Source organism: Zosterops lateralis (assembly GCF_965231275.1).
Source record: "Zosterops lateralis genome assembly, chromosome: 4".
Lineage (NCBI taxonomy): Eukaryota > Metazoa > Chordata > Aves > Passeriformes > Zosteropidae > Zosterops > Zosterops lateralis.
Genome location: NC_139765.1, coordinates 52896490 through 52914503, shown reverse-complemented (window position 1 = coordinate 52914503; position 18014 = coordinate 52896490). Strand labels below are relative to the sequence as shown.

General features: G+C 34.3%; 1 protein-coding gene across 3 annotated transcripts in view; it reads left to right on the top strand.

Moving 5' to 3' along the window:
• The window catches only part of POT1 (protection of telomeres 1), a 58265-nt gene that overhangs the window by 20054 nt on the left and 20197 nt on the right, over nt 1–18014 (top strand). For all 3 annotated transcript variants that reach the window (XR_014589777.1, XM_083858754.1, XM_083858755.1), the window contains 3 exons: nt 3111–3241; nt 11180–11470; nt 15395–15550. Coding sequence is in view for 2 of the 3 variants with exons in the window: in XM_083858754.1 (XP_083714880.1) it covers nt 3111–3241; nt 11180–11470; nt 15395–15550 (578 nt within the window). In the remaining variant the exon portion in view is untranslated. The remainder of the gene's footprint in view (nt 1–3110; nt 3242–11179; nt 11471–15394; nt 15551–18014) is intronic.

Below are 18014 nucleotides of genomic sequence, written 5' to 3'. Positions count from 1 at the left end.
TTTGTAACAGCAGTCCTGGGGTGTTACAAGCATCCTTACGGGTAGCCGTCAATGGCAGGTTGTTACTCACGTAATGTTTTAAGCCTAAGTGAGAATACCTCTTCATAATAATTAAATATTTTTTTAAAAAAAGTAGGTGCAGTTTGAAGTTCTGTGTAGTGCCAGCTGAAATTCAGTGCTTTTACTGAGACAGAAAGGAAAATCTTTCTTCTGTAGCATATAAATTTGCTGAACTGTGCATCCATTGTGTCATATTTTAAAGACAGGTTATTGAGAGTAAAATCTACCAGTGGTAAAAATTCTCTTTTAAAGAAAATCAGTAGATTTTTTAAATAAGTGAATTTAATTTCTCTGGTAAGGTAAAATTTACTCCAATGTGTAAACTTCCTTTATTTATTTATTTATTTATTAGCTTGGTAATGAAGGAATTTTGCTTTGTTGGAAAGTGTATTGAGAAAAATCAAAAGTATGACCAATGACATTATATTGTTTGTTTAACTCTGAGACATTATTTAGATTTAGCAATTCTGTTTACAGTTTGACTCACTGTTTTTTCAGAAAAGTGAACTCATTCCCTGATCTATAATGCTACTGTGGAAAACAGGAGACAATTTTCACATTTCAGGTGGAAAAGAAAAGACAGGTGGCTTTTTATTTTTAACCTTCAAAAAGGACCTTGCTGAATGAGGATTTCATTGAAAAAAAAATCAGTCTTTATGCTCTGTTCTCAAAGACCTCTATTGTAATTATATTTATAGAAGTGATGTTTTGAGCTGATAAGGAATGGAAGACTAAAGTCACAGAGACAGAGAACCTCTATCATGAAAGATACCAGAGAAAGTATTCTCTGGCTATGTAAAGCAAGTGTACTATTTTAAACAGCTTTGACTAGATGATTATCAGTCTTACATGATTATGCTAATTACACAGAAAATTGAGGCAGTGTGTTAACTTCTACCATTAAATAGGCAGCTGCACATGTATGAAGCTGACTAGGTTGTATAATCACAGCGTCAAAGAATAACTACAATTTTAATGTGGAATGTTTTTGCTATTTCCTCTTGATTCTGATGTTGGATTGTATCAGTGCACTGTAGCATGTTATTCTGCATCCCCAAAAGATTGTAAATCTATGAACCATATGGATTTTTCTTCTTAATTGTTCATTTTGCTCATATTTGCAACAGATCTTTTAAGTTAAACCTCTAGAACTCATATCCAAAAAAATACATCAGACTTTGGATTACAGTAGTAAATACTTGCATTTTTGTCAGCCAGTGACTGGAGTTTATTCTTGACATTCCTAACATAGAATGTCAAAATAGACTCTATGTGGACCTCATACGTTTGGTGGGAGTGTAGAAAAAAGTGATCTCAGCAACTTCTGAATGCAAAAGATGATAACTTATCATTATTGAGTCTGTGTGAAAATCTTGGGAAGGAAGAAGAGTACTAGTTTTGCAGAAATACAGTAGGTTTTCATATCTGTAGGAAAAGTTTTATTTATCAGGAATCCTTCAGTGGATTTCTTTCATCACTTCATTCACTCAAATAATTAGGGAATTTAAACTTTTAAGTTTAAATGACGGCAAAATTTAAAGGTATATTTGCTTGAAATGGAAAAATATTTCTTATGAAGCATGTATTTTAATCCAGTCTTACATACCTGTCTCCATGTTTAGGGAATCTGTTCAGAGTTTACATATAACAGTCATCTTCCTTCCGAGTAGCTTTTTTATATAAGGTAAATCTGTCAGTTTTACTAGACTGATGGCATTCTCTTTCAAAGCTGTCTAGCAACAACTTACATGTCTGCATCTTTATAATGTGCATGATGGGGATTTTGTTGACTTCATTTTAGAACTACGACACCTTTGTTCAGTTCCTCGCTGTGTAGTAGCATCATTATCACTAGTTGCCTCTATGAATTACAGCTAAGGGAAATAGGGGGTTTTGATAATTTAGATTTTTTTTTCCTCTTTTGTTTGGGTTTTTCTTCTTAAGAGATGAGAAGATGTCTGTCAGGGCAAACCAGATTTGGTTTGGGGAATTTAATTAATTGCCAGTTAACTTTAGCATCTAATAACTTATTCAGATGTCGAGAAACAAATAGTTGAACACTTAGGGAGAACACCTTTCCTCCACCTTTCCCACGTTCAGCTTCGCTCCAGACACCCTGCCTTCCTGGTCTCCTTTCCTCTGGCTATGGTTATAGGGGTGTCTTGGAAGGACAGTAGGAGGTACAGGAGATCAGGGTCAGGATGTAGCCTGCTGCTACTTGGTTTGTCAGGTAATTCACCAGTTACCATATAGTAAAAGAGAAATTGTCCTTTTACTCTGTTTTATGTTTATGAGGTATCATAGCGCACATGTTCTGTAAGCTGAAATGGAAAATACATGTTTCCTTTATGTCATCCACAAATACTGCTCTATTCTGGGCTGGTTTGTGTTGTCATCTTTGTATCTTGTTCTGATTTTACTTTTTAGATCATTATTAGAACTGAAATTCTATGAAGTTTAAGTTTAGAAAGGCATATTTCATATTTTTACTCTACTTTCTAACTACCACTGTGTGACTCTATTCTTGTGGTATATATATCTATCTTGCATATTTTGCTGAAGTGAAGATATGTAATTTATGTGTTAATTTGCTTGTATAACTTGTAGAACTCATTCCCTTGTCAGAAGGCTGTGCAAAATGAATCTTAGAAAATTATTTTATAAAATTGTAGATGTGCTTCTCATTTTGTAGAACGAGTACTTGAACCAGAGCATTGAAAGAATAGCATTGAAACATAGCATTGAAAGAATTGAAAGAATAGCATTCCTGTTGCAGACAGAAGAAAAAGGATTGTGTGTTCTTGAGCACAGAGCTGTTCTTAATCACACATTTCGTTTTCAGTTATTTGGGCTAATTATTAGCAAGATGGACCACACTTCAGTTATTACGATACTGTAAAAAATTAACTTTGAAAAAGTTGCACAGATCATAGCAGGAAAATATTGGCCATCAGAGTGTTCCTCCCAAATTTAGTATCTGTGTGTTAGTAATTCCATAATGCCTGTTCCTCATCCTGTTACTTAGCTTGTTACACTTTTATATTTTACAGATTATTGCTCAGTTGTAACACTTGTGGACCCATCAGATGTGAAATTAACATGCAGCCTTTTTAGTGGAAACCTAGATGCTCTACCAAAAATTTACAAAGTTGGAGATATTGTTCGATTTCATAGAATAAAGGTATGTACTAGGATGTGGGGAGTTTATGTGCTTGCTTTTCTGCAGTGAGATGACCATAGGAATAATTTAATTCTACATGTACAGAAATTAACTCTTGGAGTAATTATATAAATCAGCTGATTGGTAAAACAGCTATGGTTATGGTATGGGCCAAAACTGAAAGTAAACTGATGTCTTTTCAACAACAATATTTATTAAACTACTTGACAAAAAATCATGTGGTACTTCTAGATGGATGGAGTTTAACTAACATGAATAGTCACAATTTATTCCTCTTCAAACTGATAGAATAGAGTTTCTTTAGGTTTTCTGTTGTGGAGCAGTTTAGGTCAGCTTGAGAATCACTCCAGTAAAGGGCATCTGTCTGGGCTTGTTTGTGTGCAGTGTACTCCTGCTGGTGCTTCAGTGTTATCCTGTATTATTCCCTTTATCTGTATCAAAGGGCATGCAGGAAACTGTTCATAGCTTTGATGCTGCTTCTGCTGGGTGTTTTTCACATTCCTGCTGCAACAGTATAGAGAAGAGGAATCACCCTATAGGGCCTGAATGGAAGTCTTGTAATGCTGGACCTTACTTAAAGTGGTGTATAATAGGACCAAAGATGTGATTTTACCATTAATTTGCAAAATAACCATACATAATTTTGTATCATTTTGTATAGTTTTTGTGTAAAATAATTATAGGAAAAATTAATAAATTTAATGAAAGAGGCCATGGGGGGCACCAACCCAAAAAAACACCACAGTTTGCATATCTAAACACTCTCGAGAGTGTTCTAGGAAACTTGAGAGATCTAGGAAATTCAGGATTGTACAAAAGGATGATAAAAGGGATAAACAGCCATAGTACTAAGCATGTACATTTTGCAATGCTGTAGCAGGAGAACAAGGAGGAAAACCCCATGACAATACATGTAAAAAATGGTAAGATTTATCCAGTATTTGAGTTGCATACTGCTGAGATTAAGAAAGAACTTGTTAAGATTCAGAAACAGTCTTAAGTTATTTTTCTACATTATAAGTGTTTACAATTGAGAGAGAAATTAACTTATTCTGAGTTAGTATAAGATTTCTCTAAGGTCATCTGTATATATAATAAGACTGGGATTAAATTGTATTTATATTTTGAAGCTTGTGTTGCTGGTCAGTACTTGCGATGTGTTATCAGTCTTGGAAGTTCACAAATTTGACTTCAGATGGGAAAGTTTTAACACTAAATTTTAATATTTTCTCTGAATCCATCAGAGTGAATGTTATACAGATGCATTCATTTCAGAAATTCAGTGGAGGTAAAAATATGTTTATTGCTTCTGAAAACAGAGTACATATTTTATGTATGTGAAAAGGAAGAAAGTAGAAAGGAACTGGTCAAAATAAAAGAATTGAGAAGTTGTATGGCTGTGGTAGGTCAGTATTGGATTTCTAAGTACACATTAAGAAAATAAACAAGACCACTGTCAGGAAATTTATGTATGCACTCTCTTTTATGCAAAGATAGTATTGTCTAACTTCTACTATTTATTATTATCACAAACTTACTAAGGAAACCAACTGATATAGCACAGGTGAGGGACCTCACGGTTCTGATTTGGCCTCACTTTTTTGAGGAGGTGATTCTAGAATCCTTGTCACTTGTCCTTGGTACTTTATCATTCTCTAAGATGATGTTCCAGTATTTAAAGAGAGGGTCTATCAATTCGCTTCTCATATACACTTCTTTTTTCATCACATTTGAGCTGTTCCAAGTGGTTTCTAGTCCTAACAGACCTCCAGCTACTCACAATCTATGTCTCTTCAGATACATGAGCTTAGAGCTTGTGTAATTACTTTCTAAGTGAAAATGATCTAGAGTCACTAAGATGTCTTTTCCTGGATGGGAATGTTCTGATTACTGCATTCTGAGAGGCTTGGAAGTTTTTGTATCTGATCTGAGCAGGTGGAAACCTGACACAAAGGCCTGGTGCCAGCTTCTGGGAATGAACTGGGAGGGGGAGGGCCTCGTTCTCTTTCAGCCACAAGCACCAGAGCAGGTATGACTTCTAATTACACTTTCTGCAGTTCCTCCTTCACTCTATTCTCCTTTTGTCTTCAGGCCTTAATCACCTTCTCTTAGCTTCCTGAATGGTAATCTAGCCAGGGTAGCAGAAGCCATAGTCTGTCAAAGCTGTGCTTACCAATGAGGATAGATATATACACAGCCCTTAGAGCGTGTGCTTACATTCTGTCTGCCCCAGACAGGCTTTCCAGGGACTTCCAGGAAGTTTACATTGATAGAAAACACATTTTAAAAATTACTGCTCCCAGTTACACAATTGGTTTCTAATGGGTAACTTCTCCTCATAGTAACAGAGGTATTGGCAAAGATCTGATGGTTAGAGCTAATAAGAATTTAATGAAGAGGATTCTGTTGGAATTACTTTGGATAGAAGGTAATTTAATTTGCTTATTATTTGTTGCAGAGAAGGAAAATTTTAAGTGTCTTAGTAATAGAACTGGAAAATTATCTAGTTTTAATTACATTTCTGTTAATATTTCTTGAAGTGCAGCTTTATGCATGTCATCTTACAATGATTTCTCATGAAGTATAGAATATAGTGATTTACAGTACCTGGACTTTCAGCCAGTGCACTGCAGAGATTGTGGAAGGCAATCCCCCCATCTGCCAGTATCAAAGCCAGGCCTATGATCTGTTTGTCTAGTCTCCCTCTATCTTCATGGCAAAGGAGTTTTCTTAGGTGGATTTTTCTTGGACCTTCTTGTTTATTGTTCACTGTGAATGCTCTTAATATCTTAGAAATAATGCCTAATGGTGCACTGTTAAAGGGCAGAAAGAGGCAATCTGCTGGTATTGGCTGAGCCTGCAATGTTTTATCCTCCCTTGACTTAGGAGTTTCGGCTGGTCTGCCTGCCTTAAGATGCTCAAACCCTGCCATGAGGATAGAATTGTTAATTTCCTCATTGGCTTTTCTCTAGTATTCCTTATTACCTCTGAGTGATTCACAAACAAGAACTTATTTCCTAACTTCCAGTAGAGAGAATTGGTATTTGATTTCCATTTTGAAGTTTGAGAATCCGAAAAAGTGAATCACACTCTTATTTTGCTGTTCATCTTGTTCAGTGTACTCTAGTTGTTTAGAGTTTATGCAGTCAGGATGTCCAGGATGTGTTCCAGTTGGTGTTTTTCCCCAGCACACAGCATTGCAGAGTTGTGTGATTCATGAGCATAACTTGGAGAATGAAGATTGAGATTATAAACTTTACTTGCACGGCTTCCTTGGCATAATGCGAACTCTGTAGCAATTGCAAAGCCTTAATTCTCTAGCCTTCTGTCACAGTAATCCTGATGCTATTCTCATCTCTTACTTTCATGAACCTTGACTTCTTCTGTACATAGGCAGGAGTTGCTGTAACAAATGAGGTAGGAATGGTAAAGTTGTCATCCCTTTTTCTTAGACAGTACAGTTGTACCACCACTGCACTTCTCAAGTTGTGCACTGGGTAGGAAAATGTTCTGTGGAAAAGTAGGGTCGTGGGAGTTTATGGAACATGGTATCATAACATAAATGCACCATGACCTGAACTGAGTTTGCACACCCATCAGTAACTGCCATCTACTAACTTTGGGATAACTATGTATTATAATCCTATTGTTTTAGCTTTGTGGTTAGATCACAGAATCAGAGAATCATTAAGATTGGAAGTTACCTCCAAGGTCGTCAAATCCAACCTTTGACCAAATACCATGATGCCCAATGCAGCATCCTAGATCTCTAGAATAAAAAAATGAAGAAAACCACCAGAAAAATCAATTTCATTATTGAAATTATTAATAATTTCATTATTAATCAAAGTTCATTATTAATCAGATGAATATGCTATTAATTGCATATTCATCTGATTCCAACTCTTTAGTTTTACAATGTAAAAGCATAGTCTCTTTGAGCAAAAGGATTTAATAGCCACAATATAAATGGTTATTCCTTTCATACATCAGTAGATTGACAAGTGTAGGATGTATGTTTTGCTAGTGAGTTTCTGAGGTGTTTATCCACAGAGGAGAGGGAATCTGAATGTCAAATATATGGAGCATGGCTTCATAACAACACAGAAGTATCACACTCCCTTTTCTGTTACCCTTACTAGTTCTGTTCTGTCTCTCATGCATCACTCTCCTAAATCTAGTAATACTTAACATAGCATTTGTTCCACTGTGTTACTTTGATCTTTAAACAATCTGCTGTTATTTCCAGGAGAAATCTTACATTTGCACTTAGCTAGCAGTTTGCTTGTCTCTTTATATTCTCTCCTTTAGTTTAATCCAGTTTGTCCAATGAAAGTTGATTTCTTTCCTTCTTTCTACTTGATGCAATATGGAAGGTGCTGAGAGAAAGACACAGCAGAAATATCGGTTCACTTCTTATTCCTGTGCAGATCTTATTTTGCAGGCAGCAATTCAGGAATGCTAGAGAATAAGCTATCATTTATGGTCCTAATATCTAAATGTATTTATGATGTCTTCAAAAAAAATCATTTTACTTCCATGTGACAGTTTTTATTAATTTTCTTTCAAAAGGTGCCTGCAGATAGTTTTGGTAGTACAGTTTTTTTCTCGTGATATTTAAACAAATTCAAAATGGTTTAATTTCTACTTCCAATGATGTCTCTATTTCATTAGTATCTCTCTGTTCATACAGCTGGAGGAACAAGTAAACCAGGATTACATTATTAAAATATAAGGAAATATAATCAGCATCCGTATTATCCGAATTTGTTTAGACTTACTTACTTAAGATGAGAAAACATTTACAAAATATAATGGAATATGCCAGATGCATTCTGGTGGGTTTTTTTCTGAGAAGATACTTTCCTTCACACAAATATCATCACTGACAATCATAAAAAAAATAAAATCTTTCTTGGTATAAGAACCTGTACATTAGCTTGGTATATGTTGTTTCCCTAGGCATTTTTTGATATTCTAAGATGATCTGTGACTGCAGTGGTTTCATAATAGTCCTTTGCTTCTATAATTTAACAATCAGTTTTGATGGAAAACTACCGTGGAGATGCTATTACTCCAGCTTTATACACTACTTACTATCACACTTTTCCATTTAGTGAGACGAATAACACCATCTTCAGTAAAAGAAAAAAAAAAAAGATGTCTTTTACTTGGCTGCAAATCTGTTTATAAATATTTCAATATTAGCTTCTTTTCAATACCCATATCCAGGATAGTGTTGTACCCCACAGAAATTACTAGTTTATTGTCCATGCAGTTTGTTAAAGTGACATTTCACCTATTGTTCTTTAGTTTACAAAAACTATGCCAAAGGCTCCTACCATATGTATTGGAATTTACTTGCTTGCTCAGAACAAGCCAAATGCATTTTATCTGCTCCATTTTTGTCCCAGAGGATACTTCTATTTAACAACCATTATTTATTGAAATTATTTAATTTTTTTTTTATTTGGAATTTTTATAGAGATAGCCATCTGCCCTGCTTCCCTGTTAACCTCCCCTGCTTCACCCTCCTCCACCAATTTTTTAAAAAATTTGTCCATTCCTCTAGAAATGACACAAAATCTACTGAAGAGTAATTGTTGTCATATGCAAAAGTCTAAGATTGACTCTTTTATAAGTTTAATGCAGGTTCAAAATCCTTTGGAAAATGCAACATGTTTACAGTACCAATGCTTAACTTGATCTGAGATCTACTTAAGAGTGCCACAATGAAACATTTGTCCCTAGATTTTGGTTTTTTACACTCCAGTGATCCTTATCACTTTAGCAATGATTTGTTTTTAAAGGACAAGCCCAGAGAATTTCTCTTGACCATCATTTTCTTCTGTGGGTCCAACATAAGTAATTTTCCAGCTGTAACCCATTCGACATTTTCTTCTCCTGTTTCTTCTGTTGTTCACTTAATAATATTGTTGGATTCTGTTTGCATTTGAGAGGGCTCGGTGGCTTCTCCACCTGCTTCTCCACCTGCCTGTGCCTGAGGACATCTGGTTTTGCTAGAAGTCATTGGTAATTTTCTCATCATGAAAGTTGAGGTCTACCTTCTTACATAATGTATTTTTTTTTGTTTGTTTGTTTGTTTTAGTTTTATAATTGCCTCTTCCAATATTAAGGCTAATTTCAAATTCACTAAACTGAGGGTACTGGGAGACGTCAGAAGTACAGTATGTCAGCCTCCTGAATGCTCAAAGCATGACGTAAAGGATTTGGGAAAAGAGGAAAATAACTTCTGGTAGAATATTAGTGGAAGCCCAGGGAGACAAAGTACTTTCTTTCTGGTTCTGTGAAAGGCTTAGAGCCTTCATAGAAGACTAGGACAGAATTTTTACTAAGAAAGAAAGCATTTAAAAGAACTAGTGAAGAAATAAATCAGTAGGTAAATTAGAAATTAAAACACTTCAAGAAACATTTGACATGTCAGACAAGATATGAAAAATACTCTTGAAGTATATTTTGATACAGGATGAATAGGGAAAAGTGATGAGAGTTTTCATCCCCTCTGACTATTACATTATATGGAATATAATGCCAGTGATAGCATCTAAAGTAAATCTGTATGTTTATATTAGATAACATCTTACAGGGGAACATACTTTTCTAGATCATAGATAGTGGGAGGAAAATCGATTATGAAACCATTTTCCTTATTTGTCCTTTGGCTTTTCTTGTATTTTCAATATTTAAATGTAAAGGTTAGAAGATTGAAGCTTTTCAGTGTTTCATTGAAGAAAAACTACATCCTGAGTTGATGTGCTCCATTGGTCAGATCAGAAGAATGCTTAAGTAAATCAAAGTTTATCTTAGAGATGACCCTTAATGCATTTATGCATTATGTCAGAGTAGCAGGGATTAAAGGAGTTCCTGTCACCAAGACTGAAGTGCTTTATTTATGAATTTCCAAGGTCAATGAATACCTGATTCGTGTGCTTTTTAAATTTCACCATGTTTATAAAATCTAGGCCTAAATCATTGGCAGTGTTTTGCTGTTTAGAACTACTGACACATATTGCATGCTCTGCACTTTCAGATCAGTGGGGTTTTCTGCCATTTGAAAACTGAGCCCTGGGAATCCCATGCTAGACTGTCTCACAAATGCTCTTCATGTGTGTTATCACTTACTTGGTAACCTGACATTAATTAAAAAGGGATGGATCAAAACAGACTGCTTCAGATTTCTGGATAATGAGTCATGCAGTGCTTTGATATAGATAAATCTGTAATTGCAGGGAGCAGTAAGACTAGACTAGACCTCTGAAGGAATGTTTCAGACTTTAAATACCATGTTTCATATGGCAGCAGATGCACAGTTAAATCAGCAGGATTCGGGATACCTGCCATGAGCAGGGCAATAGACATTGAATAATTGTGATATCTGTACTCAAAATTTGAGGAATGAAAGCTCATCACTGTTTGCTTTATGGACAAAAAATATCTCCTTGAACTGATACATTTTTCTTCAGTTTCATTATATTGGAAAACAGGGCTTTTGTGAGGGGCCAAAACCAGGAATCCCTTATAACTTTGCTACTACTCTGCTGTGTAACCCCTAAAAATTAATTTCTCTTGTGCCTTAGTTTCCCCATTTATAAATGCAATCCTGACATGTTCCGCACACAAATATTTTGATGTGTGCAAATAAATACTCTGCAAAGATGCTGTAGGTATAAATGTTACAGGTAGTTATTATTCTACCTCTTCAAATATTTCTTATGTAAAATTATTTCTGCTTATAAATTTTGTTCTCTTATTAATACTAATTTTAATTTTTTGTTTTTATTTTGACTCTGTTCTCCCAATAGAACCAGGAACAGAAATGATCAATGGTTCATTTCCCATGCACATGATAAAGCAGAAACATATTTGTTTTTCCATGCAGTGCAAACTTTTTTTTTTCTCATTAATATTTTATTACAGATCAGGGAATACAATGGACAGATGCAGGGAATTACCAGTGGAGGATTTGCATCCTTAACGTTTGATGGAACTGTAGGAGCTCCAGTAGTTCCTCGAACTTCTAGCAAAGTGTACACTTTCATGGATGAAGAACAGAAAACAGTAGAAGAATTACGTATTTGGGCAGCCAGTAATATTTCCATCTCTGGACCAGCAGCAAAATTGTCTGGTGTTCAGCCAATGCAGTTCTTTGATCTAACTTGCCAGCTGGTAGGAAAAGCAAAAGTGGATGGATCTTCTTTTCTTCTAAAGGTAAACTTCCTTTTAAAAAATACTTTGTTGAGCTTATTAAGACATTGTGATACATTTTTCAATAAAACAGACATAATAATTTAAATAATATTATACAGATAAATATTTTTAGTGTAAGCAAATCTGTGATCCTTGTTTCTATGAAAACAAAACAGGAAGCCCAGTTATCTTTGAAGTTGATCACCTTATTCGTTTTTTAGAGAGGTTTATTAAGATGACATTATAGAGATCATAATTTGACAAATATTTGTAGATAAATATCACAAGATTTCTTAGCTTTGAAAAATATTGTTAGTTTTAAACTTTATCCTTGTTTTCTAGTTAGCACTGTTTACTGCTTGTTTTTCTAGATTTGGTGGATATGATTAGTGCAGTAAAGAGCACTGCCTAAAAGAGAAGGAATGGATTATGTTATCATTATGGATTTCAGGTAGCTTCTTTTAGTTATACATAAGCACTTTGGGCATCACTGCTCACTGAAAATACAAAATGCAAAGTGCCATGGAACAGGGGACCAGATTCTAAAGGTTATCCTTAACATTAGCTAAATAATATTCAAAGTTTTATTTCAGTTGTACCAGTCTGGTGTTGTTCCAAAATTCCTTTATATTTTTTTTTACTTGAATGTTAAAACATGAGTAATGATCAAGCTGTTATTTCCCACTTTATGATTTCATAAAATTATATATTGGTTCTACTGTGTTAAACTGTATTGTTACAATATTTTTAGAAATAGCACTTGGCATTATTCCTTCATTGAAGCAGCAATGATTTTTCTTGTACAGAACAAAGCATTACTACACAGAAACAAACCTTAAGTGCACGCTGTAACATATTCTGCAACTGCTACAAATATTTCCATTTAATTATGCCTTGTGAAATAGATGTCAAATGCAACCCAGTAAATTTTCATGACTTTGTGGGCTGTAATCAAGTTGTTCATTAATAAGTGTATCTTCAGCATTGGAGGACCTTTTGCAAGGACAGAGACAGGTGCTTTCTTAAATTATTATTTCTTTACACTTTTCTGTATTGTAAGACCTGAGGTCGATTTTGTCACTTTTGTATAGTAAAGTTGATGACTTGGGGAAATCTGAGGATAGATTTAGGAAGGTAGAAGTTTGAGGTCAAATAATGGTAGATCAATTTTTAGCATAAAATATTAAATACTTAAATATGTATTAAAATACATTGGACAAGCTTAAAAATGCTACATTAATATCCTGTTGCTAATTTCCTCCATTTTTTGACAATGGAAAAATCCATCTCTGATATCAAGTACTGGTTATGATAGAAAAGAAACTTTTCTAAAACTTGTAGAGAGATCTCTGATTCTTTTCTTGATTTGCTAAATAAAAAAAGAATCAAAACAACCAATTCAATACCAGCTCAAATTGAGTGATCATTACATATTATTTAATTGTATTATTTTGATTATGCATTTTATAATAATGAATTACTTTTTTTTTTCCCAAGTATATCAGTTAAATTAATGGTAGATTATACTGTGAAAAATCATGAATATTTTAAGCATTGATCTCAAGTGGAGATTGAACTTAGTGGAAAGTGCTTCAAAGTCAACTAAAATGAATTTCAGCAATTTTGTGCATCACCTGTAACATAACTTTTAATTACACTTGATAAATTAATTCCTATTTTCTCAGAAGGAGAGTTGGACATGGCATAAAGATATCAGTGACCTGTTATTGTTTACCATTTTCTGAGAATTTTGTTACTCAGATTGGTGGAGACTAAAGAATGCACACTAGAAATTATTCTTTAATTTATGCCTTCCAGAAGGGTTTTTTTATTTCTATTCTTTTCTTTCTTTCTGTCAGTTAAATTGTGTACATTAAGGTAAGTACAATGAGCATATTCTGCTGAAGATAGAAACTGGTATTTTGTCTCTCCCATTTCAGTGTTATCCAACCATGATGATGGTTATGTTATCATTAATTTTTCTTTAGCTCCAGTCTGTTCATAGTAATAGAACAATTTTTAGTTTCTGGTTCAGAATTAATTTAACCACTTTTGGAAACCAGGACAGTTTGAAACCAGGACAGTTTGAAACCAGGATGTTTTCACATTTTGTGTAAAGTAGAACTGCCAAGCTCCTAAGTTAAAGAGCTTTATTTGTTTTCATATTTGTGCAAGAAAAACCCCAAACCCAACTACTTTTGAAAGGATATTTTTTTTAAAAAGAAACCTTACTAGCTTATAAATTCCTCTAAAAGGTGTCCTGATGCCAGCCCTGTTAGTTCCTCTTGCTAAAGACATTTTAAAACTAAGTCACCATCCTTTCATCTTAACAGGGAGCACGCAGGTTATTTTAATCCATTTGTCAAGTAATCTCTACAGTGTAGAATTACCAAAGTGTCCCAAGTAAAGCCAGTTGAAAAATAATGAAAAACCTGAAAAACCTAAGATGCTTTACTTTGTCAGAGTGACTAAATTTGTGATATATCTGTTTTCAAGCTGAGTTCTGGAAAAGATGTGATAATTCAAGCAATAGACAACCTCTCTTTCAAAGGTGGTTTTAAGTATTTCATGGTGCAGGATCAGAAGATAACAGGCTTTTTTTAATCCGTGGCAGCACATACCACCTCATTATCTGGGTCCTTCAGAATATACTCTTATTTGGCAACATAATTTAATGTCATGGGTCATTTTCACTGTGAACAGTTTTGCCTTTTATCTCTTGATTTTGGATGTGTATTCCGTGAGTTATTTTTAGTGCGTTTATACATGGCTTTGCTGATTCTTACATCTTTTCCTGTGGGTCTGTTGATCCAAAGCCGTTAAGCAAAGGGGGTAGAAATCCTTTAAATATTAGGCTTTAGTATCTTTTTTTCTTGCCCTCTGCAGTGCCTAACTCATGGGACAAAACACCTTGGTATCACAAACTTATCTGAAAATTGGAAAATAGGTTCTTCTGTTGGACCTGTATGCATGAAATCCTATGAAAGACACTGTTTCAGAAATACAGTCCAAATGCTTCTAGATTTTTGTTTTACTATGCCAGTATATCAAACCATTATTTTTGAGTCTTTGCCAAAAGTGTATCTTCAGAAACTCAGGAAACTGTAGTTTACAGAATAATGTTTGGGTTAAGATGTAAGATTTTGGTTTCAAGGTGTTAAGCTTATCAGTAAACTTACCTTTTCACAACACTTTGATAGCTGAAAAATAACTACTGATATTTCAGTACCTGGAGTGTATCAAGGATTTAGCTTTAGGCAAACAAGTTTTAGAATCCTTGTTCATAAATATAATTTAAGTACTGATGTTTTTCTAATATATTCTGGATATCTAGCAGTGTATGCTGATGTGGGAGATCATCAGTAATTAAGTCAGTATATGCTGTGTACTTAAGCCTTCACATACTGTAGCTGGAGTGGTTAAAAAACCCTATAGGAGGATTCAAATATTAATTACAGACAATTCTGCATATGATGAATTCTGATAGTTGTAACTGCTGACCCTAAGACTGTCTCAGCTGGTCAGAGCATGGTGCTGAGAGCACCAAGGTTGAGGGTTCAATCCCCATGTGGACCATTCACTTAAGAGTTAGATGTCCCTTTGTGGGTCCCTTCCAGCTCAGAGTATTTTGTCATTTTGTGCTGGATAAACAGCTGAGGTTTTGAGCTGAGCAGTTCTTTTTCTTTTTTATTTAAGTATTGACAAATCCCAGGTCTTAGCACTCGATTATGTTCTCTGTAGAGGTTATTTTGTGCTCTTTAAGGAGTAATAACTTTAAAAATCCCATAAAGTCTAATTCAAGTATTTTAAGGACTTTTAGACTGAGACTATAACTAAGCTCTTTTATTGTTAATAATTTTTAATCAAAGAAGATAATTTAAAAAGGTATTTAAAACTGAATCTAAAATATTCTGAGCACATTGAAATAGTTCATTTGCATTGTAGGTTTGGGATGGCACTAGATGTCCCTACCCCACATGGAAGGTGCCTGTGGAAGCAAAAGACCTGGAAGGAGACAAAGTTCTTCTTCATCAGCTGAGAGATCTAGTGGTGGACATTCTAGTCTATGATAATCATGTACAGCTGGCAGAATCACTTAAGGTAATGCGCAGTTTGATATTTCACTCTCTGTTTATAACCTGTTTTCTGCTCTGAAATCACTTCAGAGAATGCACCAATTCAGTCCTAGTGTAATTAATTTCATGTGCCTCTTCACCTTTTGCTGTATTTCCCATACCTTTTATTTGAATGGAGACTTCCTCAACATGTGTTAAACAGGCTCATTACCTGAAAGTTGCCATAAAAATATTCTTCCAATTAAGCACTTTCCAGACATTTTAATATAATAGATAATACAATGAAAATAATGTACTCAGAAAATAAATTCTATGTTTTAGAATTATTTTTAAATGACACAATGCAGTGTTAAACCTGTAGTCCTGCTAAAGACTCTTAATTCTAAAGTCAATAGAAGATTTTCTGTTCTATAAGCTTCTGCAGTTTGCAATGCAATCTTCATTTAGTAGGTCAGTAATGTTGATTATGCTTAGATAGAGAAAGCAACAACATAATTAAACATTAGATCTTCAGCAATACTGCCATCTTGCTTCTGAATAAAGGAACTTGGCAAGGAATGCATCTTTCATTTCATGCCTTGCCCTGTGTACTCAAGATCATATTTAAGAAAACGTTTACCAGAAAATAAAGAGAAATTATAACCTTTTTTTATGCTTAGTCTATCAGCAGACATGAAATCATTTTGATAAATTAACACCCATTCATAAATAAATTCCAGATAGCAAAACAAGTGTAAGAATTTGTGTAAGAAAGCTGACAGAAATATTTCATTACTTACAAGTTCTTTTTCCAGATTTTTTCTCTTGCTAACTGGTGTAAAAAATGATGTTCTAGTGAAATGGTATGTTTTGAATATGAAGGAAGGAATTATTTTAATATTAATAAAAGATATTTTCTTCAGTAGCTGATAATACTCCCTTTATTATTCTCCCCTATTTATACTCAAGAATTGAATCACATATTGAGTGTGTGATACATGTGATCTCTTCGTCATCTCTATCAGTTTTTTCTTCCTATCCAGTTGTTCTTTTGCATTTCTGAAACGTTTTTACCTTTGCTGGATACTGCATGGTGTAGTAGAAGCTTTAATAATTTCAAAGGAAATTGTTAAGAAACTCCCCTTGACCTCTCGTGGGTGTCTCTCTCCTTCTGGCTATGTCCAAAGTTGCAGTAGTTTCACTCATGCTAGCTGTAGAAGTTTCAAATTAGATAATTTTTGTACACCACTTTTTAGTTGCTTGTTTTAGTGGAATTATCAAAGAAAAAGGTCTGATATGCTTACAGTTAAATTTCAGAAATATTTATATCTCAGATTGCAATGTGTAGAATTAATTCTATTTCACAGAATAATTGAGATATATATATGTATGTATTTTTTTATATATTTATATGTGTGTGTGTGTGTGTGTGTGTGTGTGTGTGTGTGTGTGTGTGTGTAATAAAATCTGGGGAGAACTCTCCCTAAAATGGAAGATTTTTACCAGTGGAAATCATGTCATATCATATCATAAAAAAATATAATTGAAGTATGTATGATGTCTTCTGTAGTTCAGGGTCTTGTTATGCAAAGTTTTTTTTAAAAAATTTACTTCTGTAGCAGTATAGAACTAGCAAATATTTAGTGTATCCACATGCACCTTCCCAAGTGTGATTAGATATTTTGTAAGATATTTTGTCAGTTTGGGGGTGTTCAGAAACAGTAAAAAGTGCACTATTTTTCAATCTTCTTGTCTACGCTTAAAACTAGCTTAGAGTGGCCTTTTTAATGTAAATTGTTACAGAATTGTTAGGTTACACTCACCTTCTGTTGTGTACAATTTGCAGTGACAGTTGCAGCTTGGAAATGATGTTTTATGTAGGAGCAATCTGTTTTACTCAACCTTGATAACAAGAAGGGCAGATTTTAAAAAAAAATCTTGAAATATATGTTCTTATTTTAAAATTTTATCTGTAGGCACATGTTCAGACAAGGAAGCTCTGAGTAAGTACTACATGCCAGAGAAAGTGGGTAATATATTACAGGGAACTTTTGGCAAATCCTGGGGCACAGTGTCAGGGATACTACTGCAAGAGTTTTTAACAAACTTCTTGTTCAGATCACCTGTCCAGAGAACACTGAAGATTTGAGCACTTTATCTCATTTTCTAAGACAAATAATATTTAAAATTTTCAATTGAGAGAACTTTAGTTAAAGGGATATTGAAGGTGTGTTGCAGTTGATACTGTAAGTAGACTTTTTTTCTCCCTATACTTACTCCCTCTCTTTCCTGCTGGGCAGTATTGTGGCTTTTCAGCATTTTGGTGCCTTAACAGAGCACAAAAAGAATTTTCAGAAATCTCATCTCTGAAGGAGGTTATGACCTGGGGCATAAGGACATGGCAAGACCTACAACTAAGGAAAGAAAATGGTGTTCACTGCTTTTGCTTGAATTTCCCTCTTCCTCTGGCAATGTACCTGGAGTAGATGAGGCTTTCTCAGGAACTGAGA